Here is a 20,438-nt window from a genome sequence, read left to right as displayed (position 1 = left end):
TACATACTCCTAAGTCCTAAGAATGGATTTATAGAGTTCAATATATAGTTTGATAAAATTGAGAAACCTAACTGATAAAAAAACTATCCGACAACATTCCCAACATGGAATATTCCCATTCCAAGAATGTTGAATATTCTTCCAGAGGGCCCACGTGCCATATGAGGATGCATAATCCACGAATAAACAAACAAACAAACAATATATTCCATGTTCAAACATTGGGGAGTACGCAAGATTATTTGTAATATTTACATCAAAACCATACAATCTTGGGGCATTCCTCAGCATAACATGGCAGTCTCAACGTCGAATTAACGAGAATCTCAGGGGAAGTAACATATGGTGGTGAAATCATCAGTGTAGAATGCGATGTTCTATGATACCTCTTGAAATGTTGAATCTTTTTTGTCTATTGATACACTTGTGATTTCTGGGAGTTTATTGTTGTCCAGTCTTTCGTTGAACTGTTCTCTCAGAAACTCTACGGCCATGAAGGTGAGAGCAGATGCTGGGATGTACCATGTGATTCTGGGAATACTGCCTCTGAACATCCCTCTTAAACCTTCAGTTGCCCATATCTTATGAACTGCGTCTGACCAGCCACTATACCTGGAAATGCACAGAATTTGAAGAGAAGAGAAGACATTAAACGATGATCATCACAGTTGTTGGTGTTATATAAGACAAACAAGAGGATTTTTGAGACAATTTCATATTTGCCAAACACTGCATAGTTGATAGTTCCCAACTCAAGATGTTGATGTCAGATTGTCATGCCAACGAGCTGTCTACTTGGTCTTTCCAGATACAGAAAGGGTAATGCTAATGATCGTGAAACTATGCCAAAAATCAAGGGTCTTTTGATCTCTAAAATTAGACAAAGCAGCTATTATGTCATTACATACCAGTGATGACCTTTTGTGAAAGTGGATGTGTGGTGATAGAAGGAATAAAAATAAAGATCAAGAGCATGATGATTGAAGGAATACCTTACTATTTTCCCCTGCACTTGTAATCTTGTTTTAATAACATCCAAGGGTGTGGTGAGATATGCACTCAAACCTGTAATGTGCAATTGAAATCAGAATAAACATCAGTTGCATGGTTCTACATAATTCAAATGCAATACACTTATACACGAGTAGCATTTGGTCACAACACCATGAAATGCTTACCCCCAGCCAGTCCTCCCAACAAGAGCCCTTCAAGAGAGCTATTTAATTGCAAATTTGAGTTGGGAAACCATTTCTGTCTTCCATATTCTGTCATATTTTTGAAGGCCTCATAGAAAGTAACCTGTAAGATGAAAATTAGAAGCTCTGAGTAAAATCATTCGCTAAACCCAAGAACTTTAATACGTAGTATAAGTGTGATTGTCAATGTCTGCTTCTTGGATAAATCATCTGGCCTATCAACAAACTGAGGTTTGACCCAGGCCAGGTTTGGGCTGAAATGCCAAACTGGCATGACAGACACATCTACTTAGAGCCCTAAGGGACTCAGAAGTCAGAAGCCACAAGAGACCTCTGCAACTTGTCTAGTACAAAAGCAGATCAATATTCCCTTCACTAAGGGGTTGTTAAATCCAAATCCTCCCCCAAGAACCAAACCACCCCTTCAGGTTCCAAGCAATGTTTACCAGTTTATCTCATTGTCTAAACCACCCTAAGAATCCTCTTTATGTTGCTTCTCTCATGATCTAAATGCATCATTATATCCTTACTCTTCACCAAACTCATTAGCCATAACTTCTTTCCTCCCTATGAACCACAAAACTACATTGGATGGGGCATTAAATGCAGTCTCCACTCTTCAGGTATGTCTTACATCAGGCCTCACATAAGATTCACACAAAGTTTGCTACATGACTAAAATTGTTCAAGCAAAAAAAAAAAAGGATTATCCTTGAACATTCAGAGCAATGACATTGTACCATTAAACCAGCAAATGGCACATCCCTAGCAAGTGTAGACCAGTATCTGCAAAAATAATCACAAATAACTTTACAATAAGGGCTAGAGATCGTATCAATTAGACTTAACTAGTTCTTTTTTCTTTTCTTTTCTTTTCTTTTTTTTTTTTTAAATTAACATGTTGAATTATGCATCCAGATAAATTTTAAATTTAAAAAAAAAAAAAAATCAAAATGTACCCTGTATATAAACCCTTTGGCCCCTGCTCCTTCCAAATAGAGCAGCCAGCTTGAAACATTCCTGAATAGTAACCATATGTGTTCATGCCCTGTGTCATGTGGGAGCCTTCTTTTGATACAACAGAAGTCCAATACTTCCTAGTGCCTTGGACCTGCATGCGTTGTTTTATCACTTCACATGGGACATATACAAATGAACCTAATGTATCACCTAAACAAGAAAAAAGAGAGAATAATTTATTTTTGAGTCCGAAGGTGTGGCAAGTGGCAACACTCCAATAAACACAGATGACTAATGACAATCCAACTCAAAGTGAAAGGAAAAAGGCAAAGGTAGAAGCAAGGTTACCTATAGCTCCAGCAATGAAATGTGCCCAGTGGCCACTAAGACTTGGATGGGAATGTTCAATCCACTTTTTTGTGGACTCTATGACCCCAAAATATGTAGCTCCAGTAGCAAGAGATCCCGTGATTCCTGGTGCTACTCCTCTATAAAATCCTGCCATAGAAATCAATTATGTCAGAACCAACTTCTGATGATGAATACAGAACTCCAGATTAATATTAACCCAATGGAAAAAAAAAAATTCAAGAGGAAATGATGTACCAGCTAAACTATCTTTAGCCCAAACAGTTTGGATCATCTGTAATGCACTTTTCTGGTTCTGGAAACAATCAAATTACAGTTGCAGTCATCTATATATTTTGTAATTTGTAACAACTCAATCACAGAGAATCAATGGGGAATGATTATTTATCATTGTTTGATATTGCTACCTGAGACCCACTGAGAATGGCTTGGCTTTGAATGCGAGTTTTAATGGTATCAATCGGGTGCATCATTCCTTCCCCAAAAGCTCCGGCAATTCCACCCCATACGAACTCCCTCCAAACTGCAGATGAAAATGAAAATGCACAGAACAAACAACGATATTTCAGACACTTCCACCACAAAATAGCTCATCCGCCAGGAGCAAACATCTAATCATTGTCAGTGGAGTCGTATTAAGAATTTATTAGAGATTATATGTATAAACTCACTAATATATTATCATAGTGCTTACCGAAAAACTGGTTGTGGGTTGAGTTGTTAGGACGAGCTGTTAGAGCTTTTGATGAATGTTCAGAAGTTGGACTTGGGGGCGCCATTGATGAACTGTGCTGCTGGATGAAAGCGTTAGGGTTTTCGAGAGGTTTTTGGTGACTTTGAAGAAGACGAGCTTGCTTGCAGAAAGGGGTAAATCTCAATGCCAGTATTGCCCAAATTGGTTCCCTCCAAACGAATTACCGAGCAGTTAAACAAAAATTCAACCGCGTCTTTGCAAATATCCACGTAAATATGTAACTTTTTCTACATCAACTAGTATTTTCACCCGTGCGTTGCACGGAATGAATTTGTTATAATATTTTAAGAAATATTTAAATCGATATACAATTATATAAATTATAACATCGAATATGAGTATGAATAAGTGTATAAATGCAATTATAGTATGAGTCTTCCTTGCATGTAACAAATATCACAAAAATTCAGTGTTCTAAAATAAGTGTATAAATGCAATAGGTAGATAATTTACATTATTGCATCATATTCATTAATTTAATTACTTGTCGGTTAGTTATTGCAAGATCTTGAGGTACACTTATATTTTGATATTCAGTAAGTATAACTATATTAGATAAAACTTTACATGAGAGTAATGGGATAATCAGTTGAGTAATTGTTGGTTAACCGTAGAGCGTTGTGTTGGTGGAAGAATATGATATATAGTAAAGATGATATTGCCCTTCACTATATATCATATTCTTCCTTCAACACATTGATATTCTCTGGACAAATAACTGTTGGAAAAAAATTAGCATAAAATGGTATTTTACTGACAATATTGTGGTACAAATATATGTGGGGTCCACTTTCGATTTGGGTCGGATCAAAGTGGATTCGTGTTCTTCGTAGTTAGACTATATTGTACGCTCAAAACTGATAATGGGTGAATGAGAAATTGGTTCTCAAAGTTTACCCATTTGAGTTAGAAAAATATAGAGAAAAACCTTTCAAGTAACTTTTGTCCCACATTGGTTTGAGAAGTGGTTTGCACCACTACTTATACAAGATTTTTCTAAGGTTTATTGAATTGTATAATATAGAGGCTCTCTCTCGCGCGCAGGGGGGTGCAAATGAAATCCCAAAATGAACTTAAAAAGGCTTAACTCGTGCGTCGACACCTGCATGCACGAATGTCGTTCAGAAAATTGGTTGGCCTTGCGGGTTGAATTATGCCAAATTTTAATATTTTTTACAATATTACGCAAACCATACCATAATACTATCGGTCTATTTTGGGCGGAAAGTTAAAACTGAGGATATTGTTTTTATTAATAGTATAGATTGCATTGCAGAGAAATATATATACTGAATTATTACCATTAGTAATTCTAGTATAGAATTGTATTACGAATAGGAACGTAGGGAATAATATATTTTATTAGGAATTCTATTTTAATTTACAATTGTATTAGAGATAGGAATTGTATTACCATATTTTTTACAATATTACGCAAACCATAATATTATAAGTCTGTTTTGGGCGGGAAGTTAAAACTGATGATATTGTTTTTATTAATAGTATAGATATAGATTACATTGCAGAGAAATATATATACTGAATTATTACCATTAGTAATTCTAGTCTATAATTGTATTACGAATAGGAACGTAGGGAAGAATATATTTTATTAGGAATTATATTTTAATTTACAATTGTATTAGAGATAGGAATTGTATTAACATATTTTACAATATTACGCAAATCATAATATTATAGGTCTGTTTTGGCGGGAAGTTAAGACTGAGGATATTGTTTTTATTAATAGTATAGATAAGCCTTTACAAATAATAAAAAATTAAATTTGGTATTAAAAATAAATATTATAAGTTAATCAAATAATCATATTATTAAACAAAGTAATGTAAATTTGTTATTAGATAATGAAAGAAATTCGCAATTAGTATCAGAGAGCGTGACTATTTATATATAATAGTTCATAAATTAATTCAATTAAAAGGTACAAAAATTTGTGTTTTATTTCCTCGACCACTATATTTAAAAAATGAATGTTGGCACCGAAATATTGAAAAATTACTCCGTTGATATATTATCGGAGAATGCATAATAAAACGCATTGAGTTGAACTGGGCAGTTAATCACATACTGAAACCCATCTCACAAATCCTGCCCTGAGCGAACCGTACAGAGATTCGAAACTATCAAATCCAATCACAATGGCCATGGCTGCTCTGAGACGTCAAGGAATGCGTTTGGTCGCCACTCCCGTAATGCATCCAAATAATCTCAATGCTCTACGTCCATCATTTTCTCCTTCCGAGTACGATTTCTTCCCTGAGTTCTATTTTTATTTTTATTTGTTCTGTTTGATGTGATGAGGTCTTTAGTATTTCGTGGTTTTTGATTTAGATGGCCGTTTTTCTATGTTGAAACGCTGTTTAATTTGAGTGGATGGAGTACGTGGGAGTGTTGAAAGTTTTGGGAGCTAGTTTTGTGCTTGATAATAAATTATAATCACACATGTGATCTGGATTAGTGTATATATACATTGTGGACATGGATCTGTGTCTAAGGTGATGGTATTCTGAGTGCATATATATGAACGAACACATTATGTGCATGAAACTGGTGCTGTTTAAGTTATGTTTGAATTCCTAGTAGATTGAGGTGAGAGCTGAATTACCTGGCAATGACTGGTTTTCGTCCACCATATCTGGTTTTCTATGTGCAGGGAGATAGGATCATCAGGAGTTCGCTATATTTCAACTCAAGTTGGTCAGTTTGATCTTTAATTTTCTTTTGCTTAATTATTTGACAGTATTTCTGTATGCATTTTATGGAAGAACTATTTATATTGGTGAATGGATTGGTGCAGTGAGAAACCGCATGAAGAGTGTTAGAAACATTCAAAAAATTACCAAGGCCATGAAGATGGTTGCAGCTTCCAAGCTTCGAGCAATTCAAACTAGAGCTGAAAATTCTCGTGGTCTCTGGCAGCCATTCACTGCTCTCCTTGGTGACACTCCAAGTAAGTCTAAATTAAATCTTCAGTATCTATGTAATTTGAACCCTTATTTAAGGCTGAATTTATAAATTGGTTTTATCTGCACTCTCTAGTCACATTGCTATAGATTTTTACGTCCTTTCATTCTATCCCAGTCTTACAAATATTGTCCGTTGCATTCTTTTACCTTTACTGTAAAGCTGCTGCAGTGACAAGGCATGATGATCTTGTTGGGTTATACTGATTCTCATTTTGCCTTTTATTTTTGGAACACCTTCCTGTCATCTTTGGATATGTGCATATTTGTTAAATGTTTGGCCAACTTCTGTTTTCCTCTGTTGTTGCCTTGATTTTTTCTGGTATCCTATTAGGTGTCGATGTGAAGAAGAATGTCATTGTGACTATTTCTTCAGACAAAGGTCTTTGTGGTGGAATTAATTCTACATCTGTCAAGACAAGCAGGAATATTCACAAGTTGAATTCTGGTAACTGTAAAATTACTCTTATGATAAGTGTATTTGTTATGGTGGAAATTATGCTTTTCATTGTTTAATATTCAAATTATGTTTATGTTTATCCAAAATATTATACAACTTCAAGGTCCTGAAAAGGAGAACAAGTATGTTATTCTTGGAGAAAAGGCAAAGGCTCAGCTGGTTCGAGATTCAAAGAACGACATTGAATTGATCATGACTGAGTTGCAGAAGAATCCACTCAACTATACACAGGTTTTCCTTTTTACAAAACGGTCACATGTGAAATTCATCAAAGAAGTCTGCTATCCACAGTTCATTTTCCTATTTATTGCTACACAACCACACCTCCCTGCTTACCGTTTGACTTGCTCTTAGATCTAATTTTGATAATGTATTGATAAAACAGCTTCAAAACCTAGGCATGGTCTTTGTTTCGCCAGAAGAAAGGAGTAGCCTGAAATTTGTCATTTGAACCTTCACCAGTTGATACATAGTGAAAACTTATTGGAAATAATATAGTACGGAGTTCTTGTTAACTAAAGAAAGAGAATATTGAAAGCCTTCAACGCCAGTAAAACATTTTGGAAGCAACTTCAGACTGTGTGAGATTTATTTTGTCTTCCCCTACACCTATTATATTTCTTTTATGCCTTTACAGGTGTCTGTGCTCGCCGATGACATCTTGAAAAATGTTGAATTTGATGCTCTGAGAATTGTTTTCAACAAGTTTCAATCTGTTGTCTCATTTGTGCCAACAATGGCTACTGTGTTATCCCCAGAGGTGAATGCATTAGACCAACTCTTCAATAACAAAAATTCTATGCTTCCCAGCACCCTAAATTAGTCTGCATCACGAATTCTTCTGTCCTAGATGTTAATCACTTCTGGTGTAATGTAGGTTGTGGAGAGAGAATCTGAATCTGGTGGGAAGCTTGCGGATTTGGATTCTTATGAAATTGAAGGTGCTGAGGCAAAGTCGGAAATCCTTCAGAATCTCTCTGAATTCCAATTTTCATGTGTACGTTCTCCTACTCTTATAATTGGACTGGTTGTGACTTGTGAGTGAATGGAAAATGTTGCTACCAAGATATTCCAAGTTGAATATAGAATACATTATACACAGTACTAGTTCAAACTTTAGAGTATGAAGTTGTTAGCCAATGACATGGTAGATTTTTTTCTTTTCCAGATTTTGTTCAATTCTGTACTAGAGAATGCTTGCAGTGAACAAGGAGCAAGAATGTCTGCCATGGACAGTTCCAGCAGAAATGCTGGTGACATGCTTGATCGGCTCACACTTACCTACAACAGGTTCTCTCTCTCTCTCTCTGGCAAATAGAATTTACCCATTTATGAATTATGAGTAGTCCTATAGTAGGGAGTATCCTAACCCTGGTAGCTGGGACTTGAAGATGGAATATAAACCTTATCCTTAAACCTAGTAGATGCATGTGGATACATAGGTTTCTTGCTCTTCTACTAGCCCACATGATAGATGAAACTATGATATCCATTTCACAACCACTTGGACTAGGGGTGTAATCAAGCCAAGTCCGTGTAGTCAAACTCGAGCACGACTCAAGACCAATAGCTTTGGCAAACTTCTGTATTGATATAGTATCTGAGTGTTTGAGCATGCTTTCTTGCTCTTGCTAGAGAAATTGATCCTAACCCTGGTAGCTGGGACTTGAAGATGGAATATAAACCTTATCCCGGCTTAAACCTAGTAGATGCATGTTGATACATAGGTTTCTTGCTTTACTAGCCCACATGATGAAACTATGATATCCATTTCGTAACCACTTAGACTAGGGGTGTAATCGAGCCAAGCCCGTGTAGTCAAACTCGCTCGAGCACGACTCAAGGCCAATAACTTTAGCCAACTTCTGTATTGACATAGTATCTTTCTTGCTCTTGCTAGGGAAATTGATCAACATTTACTCTTTTTTTCTTTTCCCCTCTTTTTGCGCAGAACCCGTCAAGCATCCATCACTACTGAACTGATAGAGATCATCTCTGGGGCATCAGCACTGGAGGGCTGATTGCACTTTCTACTGCTCTGAACCTTTGGCTGCTACACTACTAGTGGTTGTTCAACAGTTTTGCTGGTTAATAATTTCCTGACTTTCAACGGTTCAGATCCTTTTCTAGGTGATACGATTTTTTTCAAGACATCTTTTGGTTTCTGATATTTATTATTGAACTTTATATCAAATAGTGCTTCCACTACTTTTATATTATTAATAAAATTTGAAGTTGATAGGTGCTAAAAACATTGGTTGGCTTGTCAAAAGAGCAACCAAATTATAGTTGTTTATTATAGTATACCACATTTTTTATGATGATGTTCAACAAACCATAAAGTAAAGATCACGTGCAAGCAAACTAAATTTATTTAGCACTAGTTTAATGTTACTTTCAATCATTAACTAGTATATTGACTTTAATATTCGTTCTTGTGTAAAAAATCTCATACCTTATTTTTATATATAATAAAACTGCCACGTACTTTTTTGTTCTACAAACATTACGGGTGAATCTATGTTATATTCTTGATTTATATATGTATTTTTTGTGTTAATAGATTTGTATATCTAGTATCAAATGTTGTACATTACATTTTAACTTATGATTAAACATTAAGAAAACAAAAACTTTGATTTACGGAAAGTCGTAGCCACAACCAGAATGTTTATTATGAGTGAAGTCCACTTTATGAACCTAGCCTGCAAAGTACTATATGGAGATAAACAATGCTAGGTTCCCTTAGATGAATAATTCAAATTGAAAAATGTCAATAAACACTTCATACAATGAGTCGACTCGGAAGTTGGAATCATGTGAAACGACTCGGAAGTTGGAATCATGTGAAAGCAAATATGATGACAAATCAACGAGGGATTAATGACTGTGTTTGGACACCGTGAAAACCTCGAGTATACCAAAAAAAATGATGACAAATTACAAATCTAATAAATCAACCATATTTATTAGTGATTATATTAAATGCACTTCTAAATTATTGGCTGACATATTTGGATTACTTATTATTTTTCTCATTATAAATATAGATAATATGGAAATTACAAAATATTTATTATTCCATGTTTTTATTACTTGGCACCTTATAAATTTTTAAAAATATTTTTATTTGTATAAAATTAGCAATTATGATATACTTTTAATCGTCGAGAAAAGATAAAAAACATGAATAGATTTTTTTTTAAATTTTTTGTTGGTGCGATCAACAGAGGGGTAAACTCAAGCGACAATGCACTATTACCTCTCAATAATACTCATCAACCATACGATACCCAATAAGCCATTTTCAATCTCTCTTAAGATATTCATTAAAATTTGCGTAACCAATTTAAAAATATATGTGTTATCTCATTCACTCTAATATAGGAGTATTTAGACTATGAAAATATTATATGTACTCTTTTTTTTATTCTCACACACAAAATCTTGATGTAAACATTTGATTTGGGATTCACATTAAAAAAGTAATTTATCAGTATTTACTATATCATGGAATAAAATTTAGAGAATAAAATTTGAAAGTTAATCTAGTAAAAATCTTTAAACTAGGCCAAAACATCATATATGTCAAACATTTTCTTTACTCCATATATACTCAAGGCGAGTCAAGGCTGACACAAAGAAAGAAGAGAAAACGTTTTTCTTTGTCTGTATTCCCCTAAAATTATCCGCCGCTCCATATAGATAACAAGAGTGCTAAACAGCCTCGAAAGATTAGATTTTTTTGCAAAGCTGGGTGCAAATTTTCAACAGATGCACCTGCAACTCCACTACCATCATGGAATCTTTAGGCCTTTGAATTCGCACTTGAACCATGACATTTCCTCTCTTTCTTCACCTACTCGTGATTAAGAAAGGGTGAGCGTTTTTCTCCGCTTTTCACTAGCCCCAAATCCATATATCACGTTTGTTTTTATTTTTGTTTTTTTCTTTGTTACTGTTGGTTATAGCCATCCAGTCTTTGTTCATGGTGGCATTCGTACATCAAATCTGCGGCTTGGTTGGCAAAGGTTTCTGGTGAGAACTGTACATTTCAGTTGGTGGGTGTTGCCGTATTGCAGCTCATTTGTGGCTCTGAATTGGGTAATTTCAAGAACATTCTTTTATTAATTTGCTGTAATGCATTCTGTGCTGTTTCCTATTGATGGAGAATTTTGTCGGAAATGGGTTTGTATTGTTATAGTTTTTGGAGTGTAGTAAAATAGTACAGTAATTGATACTATATGGTTACTGGGTTATTTTCACCGATTAATTTTGCTGTTATCTACTTGTCTGGAGTTCCTAGGGTTGACAGGCATTCCATTTTGTGTTCAGGAAAAAAAGAGAGAAAAAATTGGCTATGACTGATTGGAGATTGGAGACATTTTACTGCATTAATCTATTGTTGATATTGATAATTTGAGGACTCAGATTCTCGGTTTGCTCTTGGCAATTGAATAAAACAGTTGTCGTCCTTTGGAATCTATTCTGTATTTGGCTATAGCTCTTGAGGTGGTTTGTGGTTCTTTTATCAGTTTGCATTCCAGCTCGAGTATTAAGGAAGATTTAATTTCTTTAGCATATAGATATTCTGATTGTTCAAAAGAGGAATGCGTGTAGTTTGGAACCTAAGTTATTAGTGGTTGGATTGCGATGGATGCTTGGATTGCAGCCGTTGCTGCTGGTGCTGTCTATTTTGCTCAGCACTGGAAAGATCTGTTGAAGGGTAAAACGAATTCTGGGGATTCGCCTCATGGGAGTCCTAGAATTTTGAAACACAATTCATTGCCGAATATTCATCAAGCCCTGGATAAGGATTGTCCTTCCTCAGGAATGATGTTGAGAAAGGGTTCAGCTGAAGATGTTTCTAGGGCAAGGGAACTGGGCCGCGAAGATTCTATGGCTGAAGTGGCTTCTACAAATGGTTTATTCATCGGGAATCTGGGGATATTGGATTATTCTCATGTTCGCGATGCGTCTTCTTGTTCAAATTCCTTAGTTGGGTCCAAGTGTGACAAAAATTTTCAAGAGTGTCAGGAAGGAAACCTCAATGAGGTTGTAGATGATTTATCTGTTCACCCTAATACAATACAAATGGGATTTTCTCATCGTCTTGCCAGCAGGAGATACCGTCTTAGAACTAGAAAAACTACTAGACATATCATGAATCCTTCAATTTTTCTTGAAAGTCCAGTGGCTCAGTTTTCCTCGGAACAAATAGAAGGGGAGTATATTTTTGGTTCTGTTCCTTTACAACCAACACCAAGGACATTTCTGGTTACTGATGGAAGTGTAATTATTAGCAGAAATAGCGGTGATTCTTTTGGTATGCCAGTTAGAACCGAGCTGGATAAACTGCAAAAGCGTGTTATTCCACAAGGGGAGACAACTATATCCCGAGTTCCTAAACTACCAAATGTTGAGCCCTCAGAATTCCAGAGAAAAGACAGTGCTAGTAAAAAGGATCAAGGCAGGATATTTTGCAATTCCAGCAGAAGCACAAACAGTAAACACCATCGGTCCAAAGGTATTAACTTCATAAAATGATTAATTTTTGTGTGCACATGCAATTTCAATAAACCACAACATAACTGATTTTTAAAAAAAAATGTTTTCTGCCTTGTTATGGTCACTCTTATGTGATTGTGTTGAAGAATCTCTGTCCAGTATGACCTTAATGTTCCAATATCCAAATTTTTTTGTGGGTGTATGGGGGTGGGGATGCTGGTATATCTTAAACAAGAATTTGCTTGCATAGTATTATGTTCTTATTTCCTTTATAGCATTAGCTTATTCACACAATGTGAATTTGTTGTGCTTCATGTGGTTTTAGCTCGTGGATTAACTTTCTGTGTGATTCAGGGTCATCTGATGAAGCCTTTCTTCTCTCTCTTGGGGCATCGATTGGCTTTTTCATTTCTTTCTTGTTATATAAAAAGGAAAGAGACGAATTGAATCACATATTGAAGCAGAAAGATAATTTGGTTCAAGATCTACAAGACGAACTTGAAATGAAGGATTCATTAACCGTGAGAGAACTTGCCACAGAGGACTACGAGTCAGAATATAAACGAATTGATGCTTCTATCAATGAGGCCTTGTATTCACTTGCTCCTCAACAGAATTTGAACGACAGTTCAGAATATTGTGTTGAAGAATATCACAGTCCACACACAGAGGAGGAATGTAGGAGTAAAATTGAAGCGGAGCTCGAGGCAGAACTGGAGAGACTAGAACTAAGTATGACTTCGACTAAATTGGCGGGGAAATTAACAGAACTAGTTGAGGTAAGAACATTTGATACTAAAAGTAGAGGCCACATTCTCTAGTGTGTTTCTTGAAAAGGGCGTGATATTATCTTTATTTTCCTTATTTTGTTTTTCTATTTGGGAATTGACTCACTGAGTTTATCAAAAACTTCGCAGCTTGACCCGGACTTCATTCCAGATTTAGCAGAGGGTGAGTTACGGGATGATGTCTTTGATAGAGCGGAACCCCTACATTATGCAGATCGGGATGAAAGTACCGACCCCACTCCTCAGTCTGTTAACTACTGTGTCTCACCTAGAGAACTAAGTTTGCGGCTATACGAGGTCGTTAATTCACAGCTGGAAGAACGCAACAGGGAGCTCGAGACAGAAGTCGAAAATCTCCAGAGGAAGGCTCGCTACATGGAAGTAGTGCTCAATACTTCTTGCAGAGAATTCTCTAACAGCGAGGCAGGGTCGTCTTCTGCCCAAGGGAGTCCCGTCACTAAAGATGAAAGACTGACAGCCGACTGTGTGGTCATGAATTTAGCTGGAGAGGCTCTTGATGCATACAACGACGGTTATGATGAACTCTCAAAAATAATTGAGTCAGAAGAAGACGATATTATGGCATCAGGGGTCGGGAAGATCCAACATCAGGAACTTGTGCAGCCTCGTGATCATGATCTATATCATAATGGTACGCTGATTGGTGATGAGAACGAGGATCGTGATGAAGTGGAAAAGCTTTTGATAGAGCAGATTGTTAAGAAAGTTAGGAAAGGCAATCCTGCAGTTTTTAGTGCTCAGAAAGCATTGTTTTACCTTGATGAAAAATGAACATTGACATTAGCTAAACCAGAAAATGAACACAGAAAAGAAAAAGGTATAGAAGTTTAACTTTTGCAACAGATATAGGAATCCATTTTCTTTTGTTCCTCGAGAGTTATTCTCAGTTGGAAGAAGCCCAAATCCCTGACACAATTCACATGATATTTTTTGCCATTTTCTTTTTGTACTGTGCACTCTTATTTCTTGCGCAGTTTTCTGTTCCATGCACAATTTCGAGTAGTGGTTGTGAGTTTTTCTCGTCATATTAAAAAATGAGAAATCCTAGTTTTGGTCCTTCGGCCCGTGGTACAAACTTAGTTACTGAATTATATGCGTGATCATCTTTAACCCTCAATTTAATGCACAAAATGATAATTTTAGTCTTTCGAGACTATTTATGTCACTAATATGCCACTTAATAAAATGGTTTATTTGATTGCTCATAAACAAAATTCTCACTTTACGCCTAATTTATGTGTTAAAGATGATCACACATATAATTCATAAATTAAGTTTATACCGTCGATATAAGTATATTGTATAACTGAGTTCCAAAAGTGCAAAAATTTATTCAAAAATGTTTAATTGATTAGTGTTGGGTACAAATAGATTTTGATTTAAAGGAGGAAAAAAAATGTCAATATTTGAAAGAGGAGAGAGAAAGAGAAGCGCGCCTATTTCGGGCTTTTTCCGGGATCGTTTTTGGTAAAAAAAATCCATTTTTATCGATTTTGTTGTTCGCACGGTGTCCGTGATTGGATTTCATCCAAATCACTCTCATCGGACAATCGCCGGTGAGCAATGCGCGGCCGGCGAAGAGGAGGGTTTGCCCGGTGAATTTTCACGCCATTGCATTGCCCGGTATGGAACTCTTTCATTTTCCTTTTCTTCTAGGTCCGATGCTTTTTCTCCTTTATAATTGAAGATTTGCTATTTCTCTATCAAAATTTAGGTTGAGCTTTGTGCGCAATTGATTATGGAATCCATTTCTGTGAAGCAATAATTTCCTGTGTGATATATCAACAGAACTATGGTGATTAAGTAGAAGCATAAAATTTATAAGCTATTTAAACTAAATGACATTTCTGTGCTATCAAAGCTGAGTTTAAGCTCGTTTGTGTTTGCTTAATTAAATAATCAAACGATCCTATGATAGTTCTCGTTGTAATGTGAATGTAAATTATGCTAAGATGTCTAGATTATGATTGGTAATACTGCTCATTCTGGCAATGATAGAAGCTAAATATGGCTTTTTCTTGAGGCTGAGATAATGCATATCTGAAATTCTGAATAAGACAGCATAATGGAATTATACTTTAGCATACTAATGTTGTATATTTCTTCATTTTATCAAAGGTGCCAGTTAATGTGAAGTGTACAAGGTTTTACCAAGTGAAAATGAATCGATTGGCTACAGCTAAGTAACCACACCAACCTCGGCATGAGATCTGAACAGTTGAAATTTGCAGACTCCTTCTCACTGTCCCTTGAATGAGTACTTGAGTAGTTGAATTCTTCAATTCTCTTATAGTTCTTCTCCCGACACTAATGGATAATCTCTTAGCCGAGGACTCTTATAAATGCGTGAAGTCCAACTCAGTCACAGGGTTCTGCTTTGTGATTTTAATCATCTAATGATGTAGTGGTTCATTCCCGGTCACAGTCAAGAGTTTCGTTGATTCTCCTAGCTCAAGCTCCAGAAATTTATTCATTATGGGATCAACAACGGAGAGTTGTGAAGATGCATTGTATAGGATTCCATCCTCTGTGTTTGCTCCAGATACGCCTACAAATCGTGCAGAATGGAGCATAGCCTCCAATGAGTCATTGTTCAGTATCCAAATAGGGAGCTTTACCAGGGATGAATTCCTTTGGACAGAACTAGGCTCACCTGGTGCAGATTCTGTGTCCAGTCCTGCAAACAATCCCATCTCTAGTGAAGTGATAACTGATGGAAAAGGTGATGAGATAGGAAAGCATGAAGCCTGGGAAGGGGTCGTAAGGGAAAACGAAGATCAAATTAACCAAAAATCTAATGCTGGGGTGCACATTTCTCATAACTCTGCAGACAGTATGGCCAGTGAAATATCCTTTGCATTCCCAATGTGAGTAGCTGTGTTTAGAATTCCACCTCATATCATTTAAACAGATTCACCTGCCTTCTTTCAATGATGCACACCACTCTAACTTCATTCTCTGTCTGTAGAATGTGCATATAATATGAACTTCTCTGCATCATTGTAGAATCTTTTCACCTTTTTCCCCCTCATAGCCTCTGAATGATCAGTTTGAATGAAATGAAGATTGACAGGGCACGGAAATAAAGACGGTCCAGATTGCATCGGGTGTGGATTAAGCCAAGAGCAGCGGGCAATGTCAGAAACACAACCAATCCAGGAGAAGGAACCATTAAAATCATCAGGGTCAGAGAACCAACAAGCGGAGGCACAGCCAGCGCAAACAACTTGGTTTTCTTGGTTCTTCTCCTGTTGCGCTTCTGTTCTTAGGAAGTAGAGAGAGTTCACCTAAGCAGGTTTTGTCATTGTGTCAAGTGCTAAAGACAAAACTCTGTAATTGGTGAATGCTTTACATTACACTACAAGCTTCAGAAGTGCTCCTTATTATTATTAGAAGACAAACATAAACATCCTGTCCTGTACATTGGTTATCTGGAATAGCAGGAATGTAAGACAACTATTAATGTATTGCATGTACATAATTCATACTCTTTAAGGTACAAAATTTTTATAACACAAGACACAAAAACTCACAACATAAAACACATATACATGCACGGTGAACCCTGGTTCATGGTATAAGGATTGATCTCAGCAAATGATACCATGAACCATGGTTTATATTGCATTGTGGACTCTGGTTCAAAATAATATTCAGATTATGTGTATATAGTAAATATATTATATATTTATGTGTTTTCAATTTCAATTGCAGACACACAATTTTTAGACTAGTATCAGTTTGATCCTTCATAACATTTATCCACTGGGCCTATTGTTTAAATTATTAGACTAATTGGGCTTACCAATTTTAACTATGGATAGTATAGGTAAGAAAAGAAAAAAAGAAAGTCTCAAAACATGGTGCGAAGCCCACAGCAGCAAAAATTCCCAATTGGCGCCGAATCTCACCTGCAAATAGTTTCCCTCAAAAACTGACGAAATTTCCCGCCGTAACAGTATAATTTCAAACTCCAAAACTTTAAAATAAAAGAGCAATCTTGAGATAATCTCTCTGGTTCTTCCCCTCAGAGTCTTTACACTTTACATTGCTCGAGTTTTCGGCATTGAGGGTTCTAAAAAATCAAGAAGAGATGGAAAGATCGGTGACTCCAGATGCGATATTGGCCATACTAGCAAACCCATCGCCGGGATCTGGGTCGGACCTCCCGGAGTTAATTGTTCAAGTAGTAGATCTCAAACCAGCTGGGAATCGCTACATGTGAGTTTCTTTATTATGTGATTTTCCTTTTTGGACTTCACGCTGTTAAGTTTATTTATCTAAAAATGTGATTTTTGCTTATTTCAACCTGTTCAATCAGATCCATAGGTTTGTTTTATTTTATTTTATTCTTGGTTTTGTTTTTCTGAGTAGGCACAAATGTAGAAACGAAATCTTTGTTTAGCTTTTTGAGCACATTCTTCAACATGCTATGTGAATCTGTGCTTTGAAGATTATACAAAGAATGAGTTCAAAGTTGTTATATTTGCAAAATGTAGTGGCTATGGTTAAATTATAAGAAAATATTTGATTACTTGTAGGTTCACAGCTAATGATGGGAAGATGAAGCTTAAGGCAATTCTACAATCCAGCTTGTCATCTGAAGTAATCTCTGGTGCTATTCAGAATCTGGGTCTAGTTCGGATTCTTGATTATACTCTTAATGACATCCCATTGAAGAATGAAAAGTTAGAATCTTTGAAACTCCTGTTATGAAAAGTTAATTTTGTGTTTATTTTTGAAGGCTTAGAAGTTAGAATTTGCTTATTGAGTTAATTTCATGTTTAGGTACCTGATTGTGACAAAATGTGATGCTGTATCTTCTCCTCTTGAGGCTGAGTACAAGACAGGTGTGAAAACTGAAGAGAATGGGATAGTATTGAAGCCAAAGCAAGAATTTGTAGCCAAATCAGCTGCCCAAATTGTACATGAACAGAATGCAAAGTAGGTTCTCTTATCTTTGTTTTCCTTGTGATTGTGACTTTTAGAAAAGATTCTAATTTTTAAAAGTTTTTCATTAGGTGGGTCATGATTTTGGTACTTTGCTTATAACATGTATGTTCTAATGTTGTTTATGTTGATTGATACCAGCATTGCGCCACCTGCCAGATTGGCAATGACCCGGAGAATTCATCCACTTGTTTCCTTGAATCCTTATCAAGGAATCTGGACCATAAAGGTTCGTGTAACGAGCAAAGGAAACATGCGGTCTTACAAGAATGCTAGGGGAGAAGGCTGTGTCTTCAATGTTGAATTAGCAGATCAGGATGTAAGTGACATTCTAGTAATCTTAAAGGTCTTCATGAATTTAGTATTTTATTAGTAGCTGTGTACTAAACTAATTAGCCTGGTTACATACAGGGCACAGAAATACAGGCAACAATGTTCAACCAGGCTGCGAGGAAGTTCTATGACAAGTTTGAATTGGGGAAGGTTTATTACATTTCAAAGGGAACTTTGAGAGTTGCTAACAAGCAGTTCAAGACAGTGCAAAATGATTATGAAATGACCCTGAATGAGAACTCTGAAGTTGAAGAGGCTATAAATGAAGCTGCTTTTGTTCCTGAAACAAAATTCAAATTCGTCGCAATTGATGAACTGGGTTCTTATGTAAATGGCCGGGAGCTAGTTGGTGAGAAAATTTTGCCTTTTCCATCAATTTTGTTTCCACTTATTCCTCTCGGTCCTTTTTGATGAACATGCTTTACTGTGGTGACTTGTAGATGTTATTGGTGTGGTTCAAAATGTGTCTTCTACAATGAGTATCAGGAGGAAGAGTAACAACGAGATGATTCCAAAGCGTGACATAACCATTGCAGATGAAACGTATGATTCCATTTTAACACTTTTGGTTTTAATTCTTGCTTCCTTTGCAATATTGACCCGGGAACATTTGACATAACCTTTCAGGAAGAAGACTGTTGTGGTGTCTCTTTGGAGTGATCTAGCCACCAATGTAGGACAAGAGCTGCTAGATATGGCTGATAAATCCCCAGTAGTTGCAATCAAATCCCTTAAAGTTGGAGATTTCCAAGGTAATTTATTTCTCGCGATTCACAGCTTGCCAAGTTGCAAAAACCAAACCTTTGTTTGATAATGCTCTAAAACTTCTTGTTACAGGTTTATCTTTATCTGCAATTACTAGAAGTACTGTGCTGGTGAATCCGGATATGCCTGAAGCCAAAAAATTGAGATCCTGGTATAGATATTCTCCATAAGATGTCTTAATTTCTACTTCTTTTTGCAAGTCATTCACTTGCTGTTCATCTTTATTTTTTGCAGGTATGATTGCGAAGGGAAAGAAACCTCATTGACTTCGGTTGGCTCTGGTTTGAGCTCCTTCGCCAAAGGTGTATCGTGGTCCATGTACTCTGACAGAGTATCCCTACTTCATATAACAAGTAACCCAAACCTGGGTGAGGACAAGGTATCCTATCCTCCAAATCTTTGGGACATAAGTCATTCTGTAGTTTAGTTCAATGATGGAAAATTTTCAATACAGCAGTACAACCTAACCTAGTATGATTTCCTGAGACAGTTCTTGTTTATTAAGTATTAGTTTGTTATTATTCCTCTAAATTGGAACCACTTTGCTTGCAGCCTGTGTTTTTCAGTATAAAGGCAAATATTAGCTTCATTAAACCTGATCAAGCGATGTGGTATAGAGCTTGTAAAACATGTAACAAGAAAGTTACCGAGGCCATTGGATCTGGGTACTGGTGTGAAGGTTGCCAGAAGAACGACACAGATTGTAGCTTGAGGTTTTAACTTCTAAATTGATAAATCAATCTCTTGCCATACATGTTTTCAAACTCTAACTTTAGTACTTTACCCTCTGTGTTCCAAACACCAGATATATAGTTGCCATGAGGGTTTCTGATGCGAGTGGTGAGGCTTGGCTCTCTGTCTTCAATGAACAAGCAGAAAAAATAATTGGATGCTCTGCAGATGAGCTTGACAGGCTGAAATCTCAGGTAAACAAAGTGCATTCTTGACCAAAACACCCTAAGGCTAGTATATTCTGCATTGTAACACTGTCATTTTTTTGCTAGGATGGAGATAGTAGTGCTTACCAAATGAAATTGAAGGAAGCAACATGGGTTCCTTATCTTTTCCGGGTCAGCGTTACACCCCAAGAGTACAATAACGAAAAGAGGCAAAGGATAACAGTCAGAGCGGCGGCTCCAGTTGATTTTGCAGCTGAATCCAGATACTTGCTGGAAGAATTGGCTAAGATGAACATCTGTGTATAACTGGCTTTTGTAAATTAAAACAATCAATCAGAGAATATTTTCTTTCACTAAATCTAGTTTATTGGTTCCTCTGCTAATCAGATCTGTTGGATTCTTGTGAAGATAATCTATTTGCATTTTGCAGTCCAATCCTTTTGCCTTCCTA

General features: G+C 36.3%; 5 protein-coding genes across 8 annotated transcripts; 4 read left to right on the top strand and 1 right to left on the bottom strand.

Moving 5' to 3' along the window:
- Positions 1–183: 183 nt before the first annotated feature.
- On the bottom strand, positions 184–3,403 carry LOC116022634 (mitochondrial substrate carrier family protein E). Its single transcript, XM_031263407.1, has 9 exons — positions 3,220–3,403; positions 2,933–3,048; positions 2,763–2,820; positions 2,505–2,654; positions 2,156–2,366; positions 1,937–1,982; positions 1,179–1,299; positions 993–1,065; positions 184–612 (listed from the first exon to the last, which is right to left on the bottom strand). The coding sequence occupies exons 1-9, from the start codon at positions 3,302–3,304 to the stop codon at positions 378–380; spliced, it is 1,095 nt and encodes a 364-aa protein (XP_031119267.1). The 5' UTR covers positions 3,305–3,403; the 3' UTR covers positions 184–377.
- Positions 3,404–5,349: 1,946 nt separating this feature from the next.
- LOC116023164 (ATP synthase subunit gamma, mitochondrial-like) lies at positions 5,350–8,975 on the top strand. Its single transcript, XM_031264144.1, has 9 exons — positions 5,350–5,542; positions 5,954–5,997; positions 6,098–6,250; positions 6,598–6,711; positions 6,827–6,954; positions 7,361–7,483; positions 7,601–7,720; positions 7,892–8,013; positions 8,675–8,975. Exons 1-9 carry the CDS (start codon positions 5,439–5,441, stop codon positions 8,742–8,744), a joined length of 978 nt encoding a protein of 325 aa, XP_031120004.1. The 5' UTR covers positions 5,350–5,438; the 3' UTR covers positions 8,745–8,975.
- A 1,422-nt stretch (positions 8,976–10,397) lies between these two features.
- LOC116023775 lies at positions 10,398–14,013 on the top strand. 2 transcript variants are annotated; one of them, XM_031264784.1, is made up of 5 exons: positions 10,398–10,602; positions 10,695–10,827; positions 11,059–12,250; positions 12,586–13,010; positions 13,149–14,013. In XM_031264784.1, exons 3-5 carry the CDS (start codon positions 11,377–11,379, stop codon positions 13,809–13,811), a joined length of 1,962 nt encoding a protein of 653 aa, XP_031120644.1. In that variant the 5' UTR covers positions 10,398–10,602; positions 10,695–10,827; positions 11,059–11,376; the 3' UTR covers positions 13,812–14,013. The 2 variants fall into 2 exon arrangements, with proteins under 2 accessions (XP_031120644.1, XP_031120645.1); XM_031264785.1 differs by having other exon boundaries at positions 10,398–10,827; positions 11,030–12,250.
- A 515-nt stretch (positions 14,014–14,528) lies between these two features.
- Positions 14,529–16,553, top strand: LOC116023812. 3 transcript variants are annotated; one of them, XM_031264829.1, is made up of 3 exons: positions 14,529–14,663; positions 15,159–15,907; positions 16,114–16,553. In XM_031264829.1, exons 2-3 carry the CDS (start codon positions 15,516–15,518, stop codon positions 16,124–16,126), a joined length of 405 nt encoding a protein of 134 aa, XP_031120689.1. In that variant the 5' UTR covers positions 14,529–14,663; positions 15,159–15,515; the 3' UTR covers positions 16,127–16,553. The 3 variants fall into 3 exon arrangements, with proteins under 3 accessions (XP_031120689.1, XP_031120687.1, XP_031120688.1); XM_031264827.1 differs by having other exon boundaries at positions 16,106–16,553; XM_031264828.1 differs by having other exon boundaries at positions 16,047–16,553.
- Positions 16,554–17,049: 496 nt separating this feature from the next.
- On the top strand, positions 17,050–20,422 carry LOC116022945 (replication protein A 70 kDa DNA-binding subunit B). Its single transcript, XM_031263863.1, has 12 exons — positions 17,050–17,261; positions 17,582–17,728; positions 17,829–17,984; positions 18,132–18,309; positions 18,402–18,672; positions 18,764–18,866; positions 18,951–19,075; positions 19,161–19,239; positions 19,323–19,467; positions 19,641–19,801; positions 19,894–20,014; positions 20,093–20,422. Exons 1-12 carry the CDS (start codon positions 17,134–17,136, stop codon positions 20,291–20,293), a joined length of 1,815 nt encoding a protein of 604 aa, XP_031119723.1. The 5' UTR covers positions 17,050–17,133; the 3' UTR covers positions 20,294–20,422.
- The last annotated feature ends 16 nt before the right edge of the window (positions 20,423–20,438 follow it).

Source organism: Ipomoea triloba, chromosome 6, assembly GCF_003576645.1.
Source record: "Ipomoea triloba cultivar NCNSP0323 chromosome 6, ASM357664v1".
Taxonomy (NCBI): Eukaryota; Viridiplantae; Streptophyta; class Magnoliopsida; order Solanales; family Convolvulaceae; genus Ipomoea; species Ipomoea triloba.
This window is presented reverse-complemented; position numbering and strand designations above follow the sequence as displayed.